Source organism: Dromiciops gliroides, chromosome 2 (genome assembly GCF_019393635.1).
Source record: "Dromiciops gliroides isolate mDroGli1 chromosome 2, mDroGli1.pri, whole genome shotgun sequence".
NCBI classification, from domain to species: domain Eukaryota; kingdom Metazoa; phylum Chordata; class Mammalia; order Microbiotheria; family Microbiotheriidae; genus Dromiciops; species Dromiciops gliroides.
The window spans coordinates 285,801,833-285,823,539 of record NC_057862.1 but is presented as its reverse complement, the minus strand read 5'-3'; the positions used below and the strand labels follow the sequence as shown (position 1 = coordinate 285,823,539).

At 41.0% G+C, this 21,707-nt stretch overlaps 1 protein-coding gene across 1 annotated transcript in view; it reads right to left on the bottom strand.

Annotated features, from left to right (window-relative positions):
- The window catches only part of SLC22A4 (solute carrier family 22 member 4), a 99,704-nt gene that overhangs the window by 37,797 nt on the left and 40,200 nt on the right, over positions 1-21,707 (bottom strand). Inside the window, exons 2-3 of the mRNA XM_043981318.1 lie at positions 13,875-13,978; positions 10,260-10,414 (exon numbers count right to left, since the gene is read on the bottom strand). Coding sequence (XP_043837253.1) covers positions 10,260-10,414; positions 13,875-13,978 — 259 coding nt within the window. The remainder of the gene's footprint in view (positions 1-10,259; positions 10,415-13,874; positions 13,979-21,707) is intronic.

The following is a 21,707-nucleotide window of genomic DNA, read 5'->3' as shown; positions in this document are numbered from 1 at the left end:
CTCTAATGCTTCCTCCCAATACCTTGGTGAATTCCATCCTTTTTGGGAGTGTCAATCCCACTTACAAGAAGGGGTCCTGAGAGGGGGTCCTGGAGAGCCACCTACCTTGAATTTAGCTTCCTGATTTTGGTTTGGAACTAGTGACCACCAAAGTCAGGTGATCTAGAACATTTGCCCCTCTGGAGAGGAAACACATGGGCTGCACTAGAAGGGAAGGTACAAAATGAGCCAGCATCTCTGCCCATCTCAGAAAGACACACGGGGAGACTTCAGGAATGGCTGCTATCCTTTGGGTTCCTATGAAAACACTCAATAACCTCTCCAAATGTGGCAGCAAATTCACATATAGGGTCACACACATATTAAGTGGCAGAGTTGAGATTTCTCTGACTCCAAATCCTCATTATACCGATGTTCACTGACTCAGGGAAAATTTCTCATTGCCTGGAGAAATTTCCTTGATACCTCCCCCTTCATTCTCATCTCAGGTCAAAGTGATTCCTACTTCCTTTGATCTCCTCTAAAGCTTTGTTTATACCTATTTATTTAAATGACTTTGCTCAGGGTCACACAGCTAGTAAATATCTGAGACTAAATTTGAACTCAGATCTTCTTGACTCCAGGCCCAGTGCTTTCTCCACTGAGCCACCCAGCTTGTCTTCATCTCTAGACTCTCTCTGAGCTGCTTGAAGGCAAGAACTATTTTTAAAAATATTTATATTTAACATAGAGACAAACACAGATATTCTACATACTAAGGACTTAACAAAGGCTTGTGAAATGAATAAAAACATCATTCACCCCACCCCTCCTAAGTAACCTCTTCTTGCCAAGTGAGGAGTTAAGCTGCGCAGTTGCAGATCTTGTCCAGTAGGGGGAAGGGTCAGGAAGAGTCCTTTTACTCAGAGCATCCCTGGAATATGGTCAGAATGATTTTGTAGAATCTAATACATCTTATGGTTGGAAGGGGATCTACACAGTCCACGTTCCCATCCCATTCAGGAATTCCCCTTATAATTCCTTGACAATTGCCATCTCATCTCTGCTAGCACATTTTCAGCGAATGGGCTCTTAGCTTTGAGGAGGCCATCCAAATCAGCTTTCACCACAGGACATTTTTCCTGTGGTGTAGTCAGAATTCACCTCTATCTAATTTGCTCCTGTTGCTCCTAGTTCTGTTCTTTTTTGCCAAGAAGAATGAGTCTGATGCCTCTTTCATTTGACATTCTTTCAAATATTTGAAGAAAGGGATGGTATCCTTCTGAAGTACCCCCCCAACCTCTTTTTCAGGGCTAAACATTACCAGTGCCCTTCAAATAATCCTCATACAGTACATTGTTGAGTCCCCTCCCAATCCCTATTCCTAGGGCAGCTGAGAGGCAGTGGATAGAGTGTCAACTTGGTGTCAGAAAGAATTGAGTTCAAATATGGCTTCAGACATTTCATAACTGCATGATCCTGGGCAAGTCACTTAACCTCTGCCTCAGTTTCTTTGTAAAATGGGGATAATAATAACTCCAATCTTGCCAGGGTTTTATATGGTTCAAGGAGGTGATATATGTATGTGTGCCTGATATATATATGCATATGTATGCACACAAACATATATACTTATATATACAGTTATTTCTGGTGGGGCAATGAGGGTTAAGTGACTTGCCCAGGGTCACACAGCTAGTTAGTGTCAAGTGTCTGAGGCTGGATTTGAACTCAGGTCCTCCTGAATCTAGAGCTGGTGCTTTATCCACTGCACCACCCAGCTGACCCCTATATACTTATATTTTTAAAAAGAGCTTAGCATATTACTTGGTACACAGTAGAATATAAATTATTGTTATAGAATTGTGAATTATAATAATAATATAATGATACTATAATATAATAATATATTTATATTATACACAATATAAATGTAATTTGTATTATACATGTATAATATAAATATATTATTACAAATTATTATTAGTATAGATATAATTATATACATAGTATATAAATGACTATTCCTTTTCCTTCCCTTCCCTTCCCCAATCCTGATCCTTTGATTATACCCCAGTTCTGCAATGAGAAATTCTTATGAGTGGTATTGGCCAAAGGGTCCAAATATAACTTCAGGTTCTCTGATGACCCTTTATGAGAACCTGAGCACACATGACTGAGGACTGAGGTCACACAGAACCCTCAACCTACATACCCAGGATGTCTGGAGCTAGGGACTGGACCTATGGTTCCATTGGAACAGGAAACTCCTGGGTAAGGAAATTCCCTTCACCAATAGAGATTGGCACCTTCTCTGCCAATTATTGTCTTAGAGAAGTGTCTGAAGAACAGAGAGATTATGACTTGCCCAAGGTCACAGAGCCAGTATGTGTCAGGGATAGTAGTTGTGGTTCTCTATACCACATCTTCAAGTCAAATAAAATGCAGAACTATTTAAGCTCTGAAATTATTTTTTAAAAAGTGACGCTAGAGGTCTCTATTGTACAACTTTTAGCCCTAGGGAATGCCAACAGATGCTCAATGTCTTCAGAGTCTGGGTTGATGAAGTAATAGAACTGCGGCTTACTAGGATAAGAAACAGATAATTTCCTGAGTGCACCAAAATTTTCGCCACTCACTCACTCAATTCCAAACTTGAAGACCCATTAAAAAAAATCCCAGAATAATAATAGAACATAGAATACGGAGGTTTCCAGTAGAATGCATAGAACAAGAACGTTACAGCCTTGTTAGTAGAAGACTCCATGGATCTACAAAAGATGTTAACAGTTTGAAGCAGTCCAGGCTGCTTGGAGAATAGGATAACTCAGGCTGAGAAACCAAGAGTCAGCATCCAAGATAGCAGAAAGTCAGTTTGTTGGTGAATACTCCACCCCACTTATCCCTAAACCAGATGCAGCTTATGTTTAGGCTGATTTTATCTGGTAAATTAATTTACATAGAAACTGTGTTTATCTCTCCTCTGGGGCTTAATGTAAAGTTTGTATAGAGGATTACAGCATTGTTGGATTCTAGAGTTAGAGCTGGCAGGGATCTTTTAGAGTTTTAACATTTTACAGAAGAGGCCAACAGAAGGGAAATGACTTGACCAGGGTCACACAGGTAATTAAATAGGGAATATATTTATATATTTCAATATATTCCCAATATAGTCATTTCCAAGCATCTTGGCTTCCCTATTTACCAAGATGTTTGGAACTGAATATATCAAGGGCCACCAGAAACTGATTAATCCTGGAATCACAATAAAGCTGAGAAGCATCTACCATAGAGATGGTTAGGTAGAGCAGTGGATAGCATTCTGGACTTTGAATGGAAAAGGCCTGAGTTCAAATCCTGTTTCAGACATTTACTTAACTGCATGATTCTAACCTCTCTCAGCCTCAGTTTCCTCATCTGTAAAATAGGGGAAATAATAATATCTATCTCTCAGGGTTGTTGTGAAGATCAAATGAGTGAAGCACTTTGAAAACTTAAATGTGTTATTTAAATTGGGTATTATCCTGGTCCCATTATCATTAACACTAAAGCAGTTCCATGGCAATATGATGCCCAAATGCAACTGCACTCATTATTCTGGAGACACTTCTCAATGGCTTAGGCCTGCAAGGAGAGTTGACCTCAATCTTTCTGCTACCACTGAGGTCCTGGGAAAGCTATGATTGGTCAGGCGATAAGGTCTCACTGTTACCTTTTCTCTTTTCATTCAGAGTAGATGTGGTGCCTCTCTCCTGGACTATTAATCATCTCCTTGTAACATTTCTCATAGTTGTTCTCATAGTCTTTGTTAGCGAAACGGATTTTTTTCTTCCTTGAGTAATAGATTATTTCCCCAAACAGTCTGTCTTTAGAGGAGAAGTACACTCAGTATTGACACTCATAAATGTGATGACTGACAAAAAATGGAGAAGTCTGGCTTTGCTAAATTTTGAACTGAAACACCATTAGGAAAAAACATAGCTTCTGTCTCCTCCTTTTCAGCCTTACTTTTCTTCTTACTTTCACTGACCTCAGTGAGAGATAGCTAAATAACTCAGTAGATAGACTACTGGGCCTGGAGTCAGGAAATCCTCAATTAAATTTGGCTTCAGACACATCAGCTGTGTGACTCTGCCTTAATCCAGTGGAGAAGGAAACAGCAAACCACTGCAGTATTTTTGCCAAGAAAACCCCATATGGGGTCATTGAATGACTAAACAACAATAATAGTTTAGTTAGAGTAAATCTGCTTCTTTGACCCCAGGCTAAGAATATTTTCAGATAATTAGTAAATAAATTAGAGAGGTGGTCTGGCACAATGGATAAAGCTCAGAGAGAGGAAGGCCTGAGTATAATTCCTTGACGATGACCCTACCTAGATATGTGACCATGGACAAGTCATTTAATCTCTATGAGACTCAGGCAACTCCCTAAAATACTAAATTATTAAGTAGATCGAGATCTGTCAGTGGAGGGAGTTCTCACACCCACAAAATCACAGGTACTTGAAATTGACCTAGCAAAAGTTGCCTGGGAATGTAGAAACTCAATGGGGCTCTTTACAAAGTCGGTCCAGTCAGAGGGTGCCTTGTTTTCTATCGAGAAGTCAGTTTGCATTGATTTCAGCAACTTCTCTGTCAGCTCCTCTATGCTGATGATTCTCAAATCTACCTATCCTTCCCCATCCTCTCCAATCTTGCATCTCCAACTGTTTTTCAGACATTTTAAACTCAGCATGTTCCAAACCAAACTCATCATCTTTCCTCCCTTCTAACTTCCTATTTCTGTTGAGAGCAACACCATCCTCACAGTCCCTCGGGCTTGAGACCTAGGTGTCATCTTCAATTCCTCACTATTACTTTCCCTCATTTCCAATCTTTTGCCAAGGCCTACTGATGTCATCTTTGCTGCATCTCTTGGAAAAGCCTTCTCTCCCTTGGCATGGCCATCACTCTGGTACAGGCCCTCATCACCTCAAACCTGAATTATGGCAATAGGCTGCTAGCGGGTCCCCCTGCCTGAAGTCTCTCCCCACCCCAATACATCATCCATTCAGCCACCAAAATGACTTCCCTAAAGTGCAGGTCTGACTATGTCATCCCCCTATACAGTAAATTCTAGTGGCTCCCAGTTACCTTCAGGATCAAATGTAAAATCCTCTGTTTGTCATTCAAAGCCCTTCTTAACCTAACCCCTTCCTACCTATCACGTCTTCTTACTCCTTGCCACACACTCTCTGATCCAGTAATGCTGGATCTTTGATATCCCATGAACAAGATGCTCCATTTTTAGACTCTGGGTATTTTCTCCAGCTCTCTCCCATGCTTAGAATACTCTCCCTCCTCATTTTTGCTTACTGCCTTACCTGTCTTTCATTTTCCTTTTGGTTCACAAGTGCATGTTGCATTTTATTTTTTATTTTTTGATTTGTTTTTTTTTGTGAGGCAATTGGGGTTACATAGGGTCACAGGGTCACACAGCTAGTAAGTGTCAAGTGTCTAAGGCCAGATTTGAACTCAGGTCCTCCTGACTCCAGGGACAGTGTTCTATCCATTGTGCCACCTGGCTCCCCCCATGCTGCATTTTAAACAAACAAATGAAACCTTGAACCTGCTGGATCAAGCCAAATTTAGACTTAGTCTATAGTAATAAGCCAAAGAGTCCCTCAAAACTTTTTTTTATAACTTTTTTTGTGTGTGTGTGAGGCAATTGGGGTTAAGTGACTTGTCCAGCGTCACACAGCCAGTAAGTGTTAAGTGTCTGAGGCCATATTTGAACTCAGGTATTTCTGACTCCAGGGCCGGTGCTCTATCCACTGCGCCACCTAGCTGCCCCCCTCAAAACTTAACATAGAATTTAAAAAAGCTCAAACGCAGGCCATATAACCCCAGGTAGAGTTTCTGTTCTGTATTACATGTTTCTACAATGCCCTTTTCTGACGATTGTCTATATCAATAAAAGAATAAATGAAAAGCAATCTAGCTGCAATTCAGAAAGACTTCTTACTGTATTTCAGCCCATACTCTTACCCACAGTGAGAAAGACACGCAGTAGCCAAAATTCAAAATGGGATCTTACTACAAGGGGAAGAGGTTCCCCATCAATGACTGGTGTTGCCAGAGGGAATATAGGGACACTGAGACTCAATCATGAGGCTGGCATCATCAGCCTCCCTACCAAATGTCTAAACCAAGTAGGGAAAAAATGGGTTGCTAGGTGGCACAGTGAATAGAGCACGAGGTCTGGAATCAGGAAGACACATCTTCCTGAGTTCAAATGTAGCCCTATACACTTACTTGCTGTATGACCTTGGGCAAGTCACTTAACCCTGTTTGCCTCAGTTTCCTCATCTGTAAAATGAGTTGGAGAAGGAAATGGCAAACCACTCCAGTATCTTTGCCAAGAAAACTCCAAATGGGGTCACAAAGAGTTAGACATGACTTAAAAAAAAAAGACTGAACAACAGCAGTTAGTAAAAACCTCTAATGTCCTTCAAAGCTTAGCTTATGTGCCACATCCTCCTACCAAGGCCTTTAGTGATCTCTCTGGTTGCTAGTATCTGCTTCCCAAATTACTCTGCATCGACTTTGTATATAGTTCATATTCACTTATGTGTCTCTATGATGTTGCCCATAATGTAAGCTCTTTGAGGGCAGGGACTGTTTCATTAATGACTTTGTAACTAATCTCAGTTCCTAGCATGATGCCTGACACAAAACAGGTGCTTATGAATTGCTTGTTAAATGAACTGAGAAAGGAATGAAGTATGCAAGTAGACCTATGCTAATGTATTTGAAGACAGGACTTGGATAAAGAGCCTCCAAAATGATGAAAGGGAAGAGATCAGACTTCTGGGGAGAGTTTGAGTGTGATGGGAAAGAAGGTCTGTAGGTAGATGTTCCAATTTTTAAGCAGGCAAAGTGTTACCTTAAATACTGATGTTTCCTTATCCTATTCCTCCATGGAAGACAAAGAAACAGGCTGACCCTATAGCAAGAGGGGCACAGGGATATCTCACCCCAGGACAGTCCGCTAAATGTACATAGAAAGGCTAACTACTTCTAGAAACACACCCACTGCTCTTGGACAGTTTGGGGGTTGATGGACATGAGGTCATAACTGGAGGCAGGAGGCTGGACTGAATGACCTGTTCCTTCTTTGCATGTTTTGTTGTGTGTAAGAGTCCTTAATATTTTGATGACTATCCAGGCCTCAGAAGATGCTATTTCTGTCCTGAATTCCTTTCACCACAGGGATTTCCAAAATAACTAGATGAGCAATTACAAGTATTTCTTGTGTGGTATGAAGTGGGAATCACTTTGGAAGCCTATTCCCTTCTTGAAAAGGGTACAATGAGGACAGTGCAATCAACATTCAACAAATGCTTTTCTCTAACCTAGTCTTTTTCAAAGGGTTCTGACGATGATATGACATTTTTTTTTCATCTCCAGACCACTATGATGTAGGCTCTAGCAATAGCAGTGTCTTGGCTTTTCCATACAAAAATGACATTCTTGACCCTTTTCAGTAAGTCCTCGCCTCTGAGCTGGGTTCCCAGCAATGTCCTGAGGGTGACTTGAGACATTCACAGCCTCTCATGTTCAGTGGCACATGTTTGTGAGATGTCTGGCCAGAGGAGACTTTGGAACTGGAGCTAGGGGAATTATCTTGTCGTAGGTCTGGGCCAGGCTTAAGAGCTGATCTATATAGCCTGGGAACAGAACGAAGTCCACTGAGCCATGTGGGAATCAAAACTATCACCATGGATTTATTTATCGCCACCAAGTCCTAACCAAAGCATAGCTCGACAAAGGCAAGCCCTCTAAGTGGTCTATGGGCTCTCCTACAGCACTGGAGCTCATCCAAAATAAAAATTGCCTTCCTATGAACTTACTGAGATGCTTTTAAATTTTTTTGTAGTGACTGTTGGAAAGTGGTTTGTCTGTAGACCTGAAAGTTGTAAATGACTGTTCTAAGCAGCAGAACCATCTCTACACTGCCTCCTGACCTAGTGGAGCTAAGAGGGAACTGTCTATTATGACTCTGCAGCTACCCCTACCTGGGACCCTCTCGGCTCTTGGGCAAAACCTGCCTATGTCTGTCAGTCACTAATGAAGAGAATATCTTGCTAGATAGTCGGAGAGAGGAGAAAGTGTGTTTAGTGCCACTGGGCTCTCCTAGGGCCAGACATCCACCCTTCAGTACACACCTCCTATCTATAGCTCATGCCACTTTCTCTCTTCCCTGCTTATTTTCTGACTCTATGACCCATGAACCTTCTCAATGGCTGGACCGCCAGTTATTTCATCAATGATTGAAGGAATGGAATTTGAGCGTGACATCTGGTTGGTCACCCGACAGAGGTTGTAAATATGTTCACTTCAAAGAAAACATATCAGACAAGAGTCGACCATGTTTAAAGATCTCTGGGAGGAGGGAGGGTTAATGTTCAGAATCAATCATTCTGTCCAAGCTGGAGATTATTGACTTGTCATATTTTCTTCTTATGAGTCAGAACTTTCTCCATTTAAGTGAAAGCTGATTAAAGACCCTTGCATGACTTAAAACCCAGGGAACAATCTTGAAATGGGGAAGATATATGTTTTTTAAATTAAGAATTCCTTCTCCCTGAACAACAGTTTTAATAAAAGATAATGTTAAAAGCATCTGGTGACTATTCCAACAATGGAAATAGAAATAAAACAAATTTTAAAAACCTTTGAATTTGAAACTTTTGTAATTATAATGACCAAGTTTGGCCCCAGAGAGGAAATGAGAAAAATAAATTTCCTTTCCTTCTTTGTGGTCGTGGTGCACTCTGGGTGTGGAACATCAGCATATACTTATTCAGACTCTGTTGATATATTGGGAATTTTTGTTGAGCTGTTTCCCTTCCACTCCTCCTTCCTTTCTTTCTTATTCTCTAGATAGGGGAAGGGGAAGGTATATTTGGAAATGAAGGTGATATGAAAAAAGAGCAATAAAATTAAGAATTAATAAGGTGCCCAATGAGGATGGTTTAATACAGTAAAAATGGAATTAATGAGTAGCATTTTAATAGCTCAATGTTTGAGTCATTTTCTGACCAAATTAACCCTCTGGAAAAACTGACAACATTTTAGTAACACAAAAGACTACCTTCTAGGTGGAAGAGCTGAAGCAAAGAGCTGCTTTGGCTCTTTGGGTTTCAACAGGAAATAAAGGCCTTAACCAGACTCTCTTCCAATAGTAGAGTGCTCCCTTTCACTTAGCCACCCCAACCCTACATGCAGGAGATAAAGTGAGAGACTGCAGAATAGGCTGATGGCTCAGAATATAGCAACCTTTCCATTGGAGCTCTCTTCCTGAGGGAATGGACCAATCTTTGGCATTTAAGAACTGGGCATTGAGAGCAGCTAGGTGGAGCAGTGGATAGAGCACTGGCCCTGAAGTCAGGAGTACCTGAGTTCAAATCCGGTCTTCAATACTTAACACTTACTAGCTGTGTGACCCTGGGCAAGTCACTTAACCCCAATTGCCACACTAAAAAAAAAAAAAAAGAACTGGGCATTGAGGAGAAGGGGAGGTTAGAGAGGATTTCTGAGACTAGGTTTAGGAATGACACCTATGTGGCCTCCTGAATCCCTCAGACACTTTCTTTGCTTCTTAATAACAAGACATAAGTAGACTGGCTTCCCAACCGAGCCTATGGATTCATAGCATTTGAATACATCCCAAAATTTGCATGAGACTTTGCATTTTTAAAAAAGTAGCAGGATTACTTTAAGATTGGTGCAGAAGAATAGACTAATGTTAGTGTTCCTGCCCTGCCAACTTTTATCAGGCTTGACTTGAGCGATAATCATGATTTCAGAGATGTGATTTAATCTGTGGCCTGTCCAAATTCAATACAATAAACTGTGTTGATTGATAATGGGGCTCCATTTATCATCAAAATAAAACCTTTTTCTTACCCTGACCTCTTCTATCTGCTCTTGTTAGAACAAGAAATTCTCTCTGTGCTTCCAAAGCTGATAAAATATATGTTTGGTCTAAACTTTTAAGCTGAAGAACATGGTGAATAACAGAACACATCCACTGAGTGGAAGTTTTGTTGTCTGTTTCATCAGGAGGAATCTCTCTTATAGCTTTCTAGAGGTTCTACTCTTTTATCTTTCCACTTCACCCTTGGTGAATGCAGTTGGGAAGAATTGAGCAAGTGAGAACAGAGGAGGAGGAAGAGGAAGAAGGGAGAAGAGAAGCACACGACCCTTCTTGCCATCGCTCCCCAGCCAGCCTACCTAATATGAAGGCCACTACGTAGTTGGAGATCTGGCCCATGCCCACGATGACAAACAGCACAGTGAACATCTCCCAGTTGGTGGAGAAGATCTGCAGGAAACTGAAGCCTGTCTGCACGGCCATAGTCCCAAAGAGGATATTCTTCCTGCCAAACCTTAAAAACACAATGCAACACACATACACCCAGCATCAGGTTATAGAAATGTCAGGGCTTTTAAAGGATCTAAGAGATTCACTGGGTCTAAGCAAACATCAAAATCAAGACTCATATGAATTGAAGTAAGCAAAATCAGGAAAACAAGATACACAATGATTCCAAAAGTGTCAACAGAAAGAACAAAAATATCCCTGAAACTAAACACTCTTTAATTATAATGACCAATCTGGGGCTCTAAGAAGAGATAACAAAATGCATCTCCCTCCCTTCTTTGCAGATATGTGGGACTATGGGTGTGGAGAATTGCATATACTGTCAGGTTTGGTTGGTGGGCTGGTTAATTTTGCTTACCTACCCCACCTCCCAATTAAAAGATTTTTTTGTTACAAGGGATTGATAGGGGAAGGAGAGGAGTAATAAATTTGGAAGACAAGATGATGTAAAAATCAAATAACAATGCATTTGGAAAAAAATTTTGACATCAAGGGAAGTATCATTTCTCAGACAAGACAAGAAACTAAGGGCTAAGACCAAACTTGTAAAAGCCTCCAGTTTTCCTCTGAAATGAGGAAGTTGGGTCGGATGATCTCCAAAGTCAATGATTGACGCTCTGGCACCAGAGTCATGTAGATGAATCACAGAGGTAACTGACAACCTCAGCTGCATGACCAGCTCTCCCTTCTTCCTCTGTCCTCTGAAGCAGGATTCAGCACTGCTGAGGGAGCCGCTTGGAGGTAGATGGTCAGCAGGGAATTCTCTTCTCTTTGATAGGGGCCTTTACAGAAGTCATCCTCATCTGCTTTAATTCCAGTGCCTTTTCTCTTCAGTTTATCTTGTCTATAGCTTGTTTATCTCTCCCATTAGACTGTCTTTTGCCTTTCTTTGTAGCCCCAATGCTTATGTAGTGGGCACTCCTAGGTCCCCTCAGGCAACTCTCTAAAACTGTAACTTGCTGATTCGTTATGCAGATCTGAATTCCTTACCTGGAATTCCCTGCATCAATGACAGCAGAGGTCTCTAGGACCCCTGACCCCCCTCAAAAAAAAAACCCACAACAAACCCAAACAAACAAAAAATCAAAACAAAAATTTATCACCTGAAAAATGACCTGATGGGAGATGACCAGATGATAAGGATACTCCCTTCACCAGTATAGATATCTTCCTTCCCCTAGTTACTTGGAAAACAGTCTTCAATAGTTACTGTTTCCAAAAGCTTCACCATTTTGGTGCAGTCAGCTTTTCCTACTGCTCCGTCCCTCAGCCTTTTGAATCCTAAGCTACAGAAGCAGGAGAAGGGAGCATCTTCCAGGCTGGTCCCTGCCTTTGTCCTTGATGCTTCTGTTATGTGCTGCTTTTGCCATTCACCTCCTAAACTGCCCTGGTTGGGGACCATGGGGTAGAGGAAGGAGGCTGGGGTCACTCCTGTGTTGATGGTGGTTGTTATTGTTGTTTTGGAATATAATTTTAGGGTAAAAGGCCAGAGAATTTAAAAGAGAAAATTTTATTTTTTACCAACTTGGTCACGAAGCTGAACTTAGCTAAGTTGGTCCTTGTATGACAGAAACAAAGTTCTTTGCCAGGACTAGACAAATATTTTAGAACTTGTCAGAGCTTGGGCCCTCCTGGCTGCAAAAGCAGCCTCTGAGAACTAGGGTCATATCTATTCCATAATGAGGCATTGAGGACTGCAGCAGAGGCAAAATCCTTCTTTGAATAAAAAAATAAGCTCAATTTAGAAAAAAAAATGTTTTTCCTGAGCAAAATGCAGGCTGCTTAAATACTGTAGCTACTAAGCATCTGCTATAAGCAGAGGAAGCAGCGGCAACTGCAGGCTGGGGTGGGGTGTAGCAAGAAAGAAATAGGGCATATATCTAGTCTCCCCAGTTGAGGTTTAGCATTACAAGACAACTGACTGCCCTTTGTTGTAATGGGAGAAGGAAGGTGACAAAATATAGGACACTTTTTTAAAAGGTGGAAAGTTACATGTTTATGAAATACAGGTCACTAGCCAGGTCAGTCACTAGATTTGTGTTCTAGTCACTAATTACTTACTAATCACTTGGTCACTAGTTAACTGTGTCTGGAGAAATCACTTCTCCATTCTCAGTTTCTGAATCTGTCCAATGGGGATAATGAACCAGATGCACAGTGTTGTAACGAAGGTGAAAGGTGTTTTTGAAAAGCATGAGGTAACCGCTTTCTTCCTCTGAGTATTTTGCTAAAATCTTCTTTAGACAGCATAATGTACTGAGACACACAGTTCAGGAATCTCCATCTCCTTTCACCTTGACCTTCTTTTGTTTGGAAAGGAGTGTTTATCTTTGGGATCACTCCGTACTGGGGGGCTTGATGCCCTCTGGTGTTAATGCTGACTTGCTACCCATGCTCCTCATGAATTGAATATCTCTGCATCGTGGCGGAAAATCCCCAGGTCATTGGTAGTAAAGTCTTTTCTGAACTCCAGCCAAAACTTCAAAGTCGATGTCGGCTTATTTGGTACCTTGTTTAACTCAAAGTGGTGGCTGACCTGCTAACTAGGTGCTTCTTCATTTCCTAACAAGAACTGGGCAGCATCCTCCATTATTAATTCATGCTCTGTTTTCAATTTGTTGTATTTTGAATGAAAGAGGCATAAAGATTATTATTTTTTTTTTTAGTGAGGCAGTTGGGGTTAAGTGACTTGCCCAGGGTCACACAGCTAGTAAGTGTTAAGTGTCTGAGGCTGGATTTGAACTCAGGTACTCCTGACTCCAGGGCCAGTGCTCTATCCACTGTGCCACCTAGCTGCCCCAGCATAAAGATTCTTACTGAGCAAATTCCTGAGTCAGATGTTGATGGCTGGTCCTGAGAAAAGAGGGTGGGTTACAGGACTCACCCACCATCTCCAATAATATTACTCCCATTTTTTTTCTAGGACCTAGTGAGCTTTTGTAGGTTCTCTGAGGGAATTGGGGCAGGGGATGGGGTAGCAAGTTGTTTGTCCTGTAGGAAATGCTGTATTCTTCCTGACTCTGTCTTATCTATCTCAATAGACAGTAGTATGAAAAGAGAAACTGGGTAAGAAAGAAGTAAGGTGGCCAAAGGACACAGGTGAAACTTCTGTTGACTTTTGGGGTTTCTCTGGGGAGAGAGTGAGGCCACTATTGTTGTGGAGCCCTTGGATGGGTGAAGACTTTGAGAGGCCAGCTCCCTATCTCCAAGAAGCACCACGCCTGCACTAGACCAGACAAGAGACAAGGGGTCTGCCTCTTACCCTCAGGTCTGGTTGGAGGTATTATGGGAAAAGGCCCCATTCGTGTCTGTTTGTTATTTGTCAATCGGTGAGTTCTCCACAGAGAGCCTGTAGTGGTATTCATTAGTCAGGATTAAAGACCAGAGCTAGTCCCAATCCTCTAGATAGTAACAAAATTGCCCAATTGAAGATGTCCTCAAGCCTGGACACATGCCCTCTTTACCTGTCTGAGAGTTGTCCTGATATGAAGGATCCTATCAGCACACCCACGAAGAACAACGAGGTCGTTAGGGGGGGTTTCCAGTTTTCATCACACACTATATTCCACTGCCAAACAGAGAAACAGACCATGTTAAATGTTGTTGAATCACCACAATGGACCAAGAGTTTCAGGATAGTTGCCTAGCAATGAAACAACTTCATTATGAAGGAAGAGATGGTTAGAATCACTTAACACATTGATGTGAGGTAGTCTCTACCCATGCTCAATATAAATTAGGACATAGTGCTATTTAAAATGAGTTTCTCTTGGGGGCAGCTAGGTGGTGCAGTGGATAAAGCACCGGTCCTGGATTCAGGAGGACCTGAGTTCAAATCTGGCCTCAGACACTTGACACTAGCTGTGTGACCCTGGACAAGTCACTTAACTGTTATTGCCCCACCCCCCCAAATATATATTGTGAGATTAAAATTGGATATTAGATCATAAATCTACCCTACTTAACCTTTCCCTTAATTTATCTCCCAGACTAGTAAATGGAAGAAGCTTCTGGTTTTCTAGATAGACCTTTTATTGTATGGTAGTCACAAGGTGATGTTGATTAGAAGGATAGGAAAGTAGAAATACAATACAAATCGTCTTAAGTCTAGGCTTAGTCTATATTCTGTATAAAACTCACCAAAAGCCGTAGGCCACCTTTGGGGAGAGAGACCGAGTCAAGCGCGTGCTGTTAACCGAGAGCCGGGCCGAGTCAAACTCCAGTCCGCATCTCTCTGTGCAGCGCAGCCAAGAGACCAGCAGAGCAGGAAAAAAGGCCCCACTTCCGTTCTCTCCTTGCCTTTTAAGCTCGCACCCCGGAAGTCGAGTGCTCAGCAGGCAATCTGGCATGCGTCGCAGGCGGACTGGTGTGTGTAGCTCATGCTGTTGGTCTCCTCCCCAAAAGGGTGGTCCTAAAAAAAAACCTGGCGTCTCTCCATTATCTAACCGACTGTTAAAACTTTTTACCACATTCCCCCCTTTTGTTCCTCAAGAATATAAAATGAGTTTCTCTAACAGAAAGTTTATACCCTCAGTCTTATGGACTATACCTCAGAAACTACCAGGGTCTAATGGACAGGATGCATCATTACCTGTATAGATTGGGGAGGTAGCAGTAGCAGGCATTGGCATGGACAGGGGATTGTTAGGAGTGATTGGGAGTACCTAAGTTCCTTCCTTTGTTCTGAAATGGTAACTGAGTCATCTTAGGAGAGATCCCCTTTACCATACTTTGAAAGATTACCGTTTCTATACTTAGTCACCACAGATAAACAAGGACATAATACAACTAATTAAACATGAAACTATAAACTTACTTTATGATTTGTTTTTTAAAAGTATAGATTAATTTTAACACAATGGCAAAAAAAAAATGTTCATTTTGCTTCTGTGTCCCCTTCTGGATGCTCCCCCCACCCCAGTGTATTTTTCTAGATACTGTTGCTACCATTATTTACACAGTCATTACTCCTGTCTTTGCTGTGAGTGGCCACACCCTGGTAAACCATCTAGGCAGATGGGCTAAACCAGGTTGAGGGTAACCCACAGGCCACAAACCCATTGGTGAGTTAGGGAGTTGTCTACCCCAAGCGTGTGAAGACTTCCCCTTGAGGAATGGGCAGATGAGAACAATTTGTGAAGTGCTTAGAGTTTGGTCAAACATCAAAGACACCAAGGTCATCTACTGCATCCCCAACTTTTCTCTTGCCACTAGATGGCTCTGGGAGAGTGATGCTGACAACTGTGCAACTCTGCCTCACTTAAATCCAATTCATGGGTAAGTCAGGCCATCACTCTTGTGATGTCAATGGTCCTCTTGGAAAATGAAGGACAAACAACAACATATTGGATTACTCTCTTCATTATGTATAATTTTATAGGTCTTTCCATATTTCTTTGTATTTGTCATTTGTTATTTTTTTTAAGATAGCACAATAAGGGAGAGAGGCAGTGTGGCTGAAGAATTAAGACATCTCCTTTCTGCCACATCTTAGTTGTGTGACTCTGGGTTCCAACGGTGTATTTTGTTGTTGTTGTTGCTGCTGCTGCTGCTGCTGTTGGCAGAGTTAGAGAGTAGGAGTGTGTCAGGACCTGGGATTTCATTGATGTCAGGATTTCCTGGTATGTAATTCTTCCACCAACACATATTAACATCTCTTCTGTAACAAGCACTGCCAGAAGTAGTGTGAATTGCCTGTGGCAACAGTGTTAGTATGTGTCACGAACAGGACTTGAACCCAGGCCTTCTTGGTTCCAAAGCCAATTCTCTGTCCATTACACATATTGCCTTTCAAGCATATAGTGTTGGGCATATTTCTCCTTAGACCCACTGGTACTGAATTTCATAATTTTAAAATGCCTTTGATAATTCAATGGATATAAGGTAAAATCTCAAAATGGTATTAGTTTGCATTCCTCTGATTATTAAAATCTTTGAAAATATGGTTATTATTGGTCATTTATTTTTCTTCTTTTGAGAAATGATTGTTTATTGACTTTATTGAGGAATACATCTTATGCTCACAAATTTGTATCAATTGTTTAGAGATTTTAGAATTTTTAATTGATTCTTTTGGGAAGAACCATTCATTTTTTTATTTCATATTTTTCCCTTAACAAGTACTTGTTTGTCCCATCCTCTAGCCTCCTCCTTAAAAATACAGAAAAATAAAATCTTTGTAACAAAATAGATCTAGTCAAGCAGAACAAATTCCTCTATTGGTTGTGTCCAAAACTGTATGTCTCCTGTATCTCTCATTCATCACCTCTCTGTTAGGAGATGAATTCTACGTTTCAAATTGGTCCACTAATGGTCCCCAATGTAATTATGGGGAGTCATTGCATTAATCAGAGTGGAAGAACCATTTTCACGAGGGAACCAAGGATAAGAAAGATTAAGTGACTTGCCTAAGGTCACCCAGCTTGAGTCTAAGGTAGTATTTGAATTCATGTCTTCCTGATTCCAAGTCCAAAATTTTTTTTTTTTTTTTTTTTTTAGTGAGGCAACTGGGGTTAAGTGACTTGCTCAGGGTCACACAGCTAGTAAGTGTTAAGTATCTGAGGCCAGATTTGAACTCAGGTACTCCTGACCCTGGGGTCGATGCTCCATCTACTGCGCCACCTAGCTGCCCCCCCCCAATTTTTTTATCTACCTAGTTGTATCACCCAGTTGCCCATAGGCATAACTGGCATCCACAAACTGGCAAATAGTTTTCACCTTCCTCTGCCCAATTCTATGATTAGAGGTGCTGACCTGTAACTGAATGGCCTGATTTGGGCACTCATTTGTGCCCTACCCTTTCCCTACCTGGGGAATTTTGAGAAGGTGCCCTCTGCAATCCTCCATCTTCTCAATGCTATTATATTTTCAAAACATATTCTTTCCTTCCATGTATGAGTTGGACTAGATAAGTGAGGTATCTTCCAACTCTTAAATTTGATGATTCTCTGATTCTTTCAATGTGCTTAAGACACTGCTATGTGACTGTTTTGTGAGAATGACTGAAACAAAATGGGAAATATGTGCAATGCTGATCTTGCCTGAGCTCAAACTCGTCTTCCCACATCTCTCATCTTTTAATAGACCCCAGATACACAGGATATTAGAGCCTATTTCCTATTTTTTCTCTGATTCCCACCCCCCATCTCTAATCTCCATTTTGCTCAAAGCAGGGCTTCCCAGCATTGTGCATATTCTCCCTTTGAACAGATAATCTAATACCTTAGAATAAAAGGCAAGGGAGAACGTACACAAGGTGTTGGAGACGGGAAGATGTGCTGGGATGACATGTGCCCATCACCCTGTATTTGGCCTGATTTATAAAACTAGCTTTGCTTCCTCACTCTTGGGATCCTCAAAGATAATCCAAAATGCTCCAGAGATTGCCCTAAATGGAATAAGTCAAAGAAAGGACATTTCAAACTCTTTTTAAACCTAAGTAGAAACATTTATTTAAAAAGCCAACTTCCTTGTCTGGGGCTGTATTCCCTGGTGACTCAAATCTCAATGAGGTTGAAAAAAACACCTCAGGCCTTTGAAAGGTCCAAGAAACAAGACTCAAGGACACAAGTGCAATTGAAGTGGAAAATACCAGCCCTCTGTGATTTCTCTACCCCTTCCCCTGAGATATTTCCAATTCCTACAGGGACTCAGAGGGGTAGGGCCTAAGTGAGTGGCCATTCAGTTACAGGTTAGCAACTCTAATCACAGAATTGGGCAGAGGAAGGTGAAAACTATTTGCTAGTTTATGGATGCCAGTTATGCCTACAAGCAACTGGGTGACACAACTAGTTAGATAAAAAATTATTTTGGACTTGGAATCAGGAAGACACGAATTCAAATACTACCTTAGACTCAAGTTGGGTGACCTTAGGCAAGTCACTTAATCTTTCTTATCCTTGGTTCCCTCATCTGTAAAAAAAGGACAATAACAGCACCTACCTCACATGTTTGTTGTGAGATAACTTATGTAAAATATTATGATCATTATCCACTCTCCCCATGTCCCCAAAGCCATGGCTGACTCCAAAATTGAATGTCACATGGAAATATGTCAGAAAATCAAAAACTGGTAAATCTCTTCATTGTTTCTTATGTTTACTATGTTGCCTGGAAAGGTTGGAAGAGCCACTTTTGCCAAATGTTTCCCAAGTAACTATCTGTGTCTTTTCCTTGGAGATGTGATTGGCAGGGCTTGTATGTAGCCTGGGCCCTTCTCTCGTGGTTATAGACCTCTCTCATGAACCCACACTCACCTTCTCTTCTCAAAGAATATTCTTCTAGCTCTGCAGATTGCTTAGCCAGGTCCATCAAACTCAAACCTTACCTGTTTTTGGCTAGGCAAACCTTTCCAAGACTTTTGACTCTGACCATTTGATGTTTCAGCTGAGTGACTCAGAAACCACATAGCATCTGCTCTCCTCTAATGCTATTTAAGAATTTTAATGCCCTTGAGGTTGATTCCTGGGAAGTATTCTACATCATGGGGGGAAGGATGGGGGAACAAAAACCTTTCATGGAGACGTGAGGTGACCAGTCTGGGAGAACTGAAAAAAAAAAAGGACAAGGTGCCCTAGAAACTGAGGAGCATTCGGATTTTCTTGGAAAGTTGTTCACAGACTCAGTCTGCCTAGGATTTTTCAGTTTAATTTCATTGACTGATGATGTCTGGGTCTCTGTCCACAACCAACTCTGCAACAGAGCATCTGCTAAAGGGATGAAACTTCACTGGAGAATATAGGAAGCATGGCATGATGTAGAGAAACTAGATTAGGAGTTAGAAGACATGGGTTTGAATCCCAATTTTGATACTTATGGCCTATGGAATTTTGGGTAATTCCTGGCCTCTCTGGTCTTAGTTGCTTCATCTCTAAAATGCAGTGGACAGCCCCCATCATGGACATCATGACTACCAAGATTATCTCTAATCATCTCAGGATGTTATTAAATTCTCCAAACATAGTTAATTTCATTTACCTTAATCTTAAAAATAAAATGTAGCAATTCACAGTTTTAGGAACAGGATATGTGTATGTCCAATTCAATTCAACAAATATTTACTGAGGAACTACTTTAAGTAGGTGATACTGGAGATAAATATAATATAGTCCTCAAGGAGACTGGCAGGAGAGACAAGATATTGTATTGTGACATGGATGATAATTATCCATGAATGATAGAAGTAAAAAATGCTATATGAACACAAAAGGGGGTGATTGGAGATTTCATGGAGGAGTTAGCATTTGAAATGAGATTTGGAGGCAAGAAATAAGATTTCATTAGGTGAAAGGAATATGGGCCTCTATTCAAGGGAATAAGTTAAGATTTCTTGTTGGGAAGCAATTCGTTATTGACAATGTGTTATAGGCAAGTGGCAGCTTATTCTCTTTGGAGCAAGATAGAATGTTCCGGATCTTTATAAGATTATACGCATAGCATGCAATTGAGAAGTTGCAGGGGCAGCTAGGTGGCGCAGTGGATAGAGCACCGGCCCTGGAGTCAGGAGTACCTGAGTTCAAATCCGGCCTCAGACACTTACTAGCTGTGTGACCCTGGGCAAGTCACTTAACCCCAATTGCCTCACTAAATTAAAAAAAAAAAGAGACGTTGCCAAGTCTTTGGCCCTAGGGGTTTGGGGATGTAGGTCCTGGGCTTGTTGGGGTGGGGAGGAGTGCTGAAGAAGCTATGCACTAAGAATACCCATCCCTTGAGCTCCTGGTCTTTTGAAGCAGCATTTACTTCATTGAATCTATGATCCCATAAATAAAGGAAATTCTCTCCAAAAGTTCAGGTTTCAACTCATCCAGTTCTTAATGAGATTTTCATGTACTGCCATAATTCTTTTTTTTTTTTTTAAGCGAGGCAATTGGGGTTAAGTGACTTGCCCAGGGTCACACAGCTAGTAAGTGTTAAGTGTCTGAGGCCAGATTTGAACTCAGGTACTCCTGACTCCAGGGCCGGTGCTCTATCCACTGCGCCATCTAGCTGCCCCTGCCATAATTCTTTAAAGAGGATTGTTCAAGCATGCCCTTATCACCTCTTCTCATAATTGATATTTCTGCATTCAGTCTCATCCTTTAACACAGATGCTAAATTGATAATTCCTAATGCACAGACTTGACTACATCACTCTTCTGTTCAAAAAGCTTCATTGGTTTCCTATTGCTTGTAAGATATAAGACAAACTCTTGTTTGGTATTTAACACCCTTCACAATGTGCTTCTGTTTTGTTGTCGTTGTTGTTTTTTAGTGTTTTCTCAATGCTTTTCTCTATCACACACTTTTTTTTTCTTTTTATCAATTTTTATCTCAGCATCTTTTTTCTTTTTATTCAGTTTTTTTCTGATCAATTTTACATTTTTTTAATGAATGAAAAACCACTTGTTGAGTGCTATGTGCTAAGTACTATGCTAAGTGCTAGTAATACAAATAAAAAAATGAGGTAGAATTTGTACCTAAGGAGGGAAAGAAGACAACAAGCATTTATATAGTATCTACTATGTGCAGACACTGGGCTATGCACTTTACAAATATAATCTCATTTGATCCTGTGGTGAGTAAAATGAGATTGAGGCAAACTGAGGCATGATTTTCACTAGGGCACAATAAGTTTATTAACAGTGACCCATATATCTATTAATAAAGTGCATCACTGGACACCTCAGCAAAGCCAAAGACCTGAACAGGATTTATTGGTTCAATTAATTGATTGATTGATTCCATTTATTAGTTAGGCTAGCAATGACCAACTAATTGAATCAATGGCCTCTCTCAATGACCAAAAATCTTAAGTGAGGGAAAATAGGGTCTTTTAAACCCAACTCTCTCTTCCTTCTGATTGGCCTGACAGTACATCATTTGGATCTCCCCTGGCAAAGGTAAAAAAAATCCAGACTGGTAGATATTTTAGTGAGGAGGTAGGTTAAAATTTACTTCAACTCCTCTCTGTTTCTTTCTTGGAAGCCAGGAGTAATCCTCAGATAATAGGACTAGTCTGCAGACCTGAGTGTAGTGTGTGTGTGTGTGTGTGTGTGTGTGTGTGTGTGTGTGTGTGTGTGTGTGTGTGTGTGTGAGCCCCCCTGCCCAATTCCCAGGGAGGGGATGGCTTTAACTGAATCAAATTTTAATACCAGAATGGAGATACAAACTAAAATAATAGAATTGAGACTCAAAGGACCAAAGGCTACCTGAGTGTTGTTGTTTGTCCTTCATTTTTTGAAGAGCACCAGTGACATCACAGGGGGATGTCTTGACTTGCACATGAATTGTATTTAAGTGAGACAGAGCTGTACAAAGTT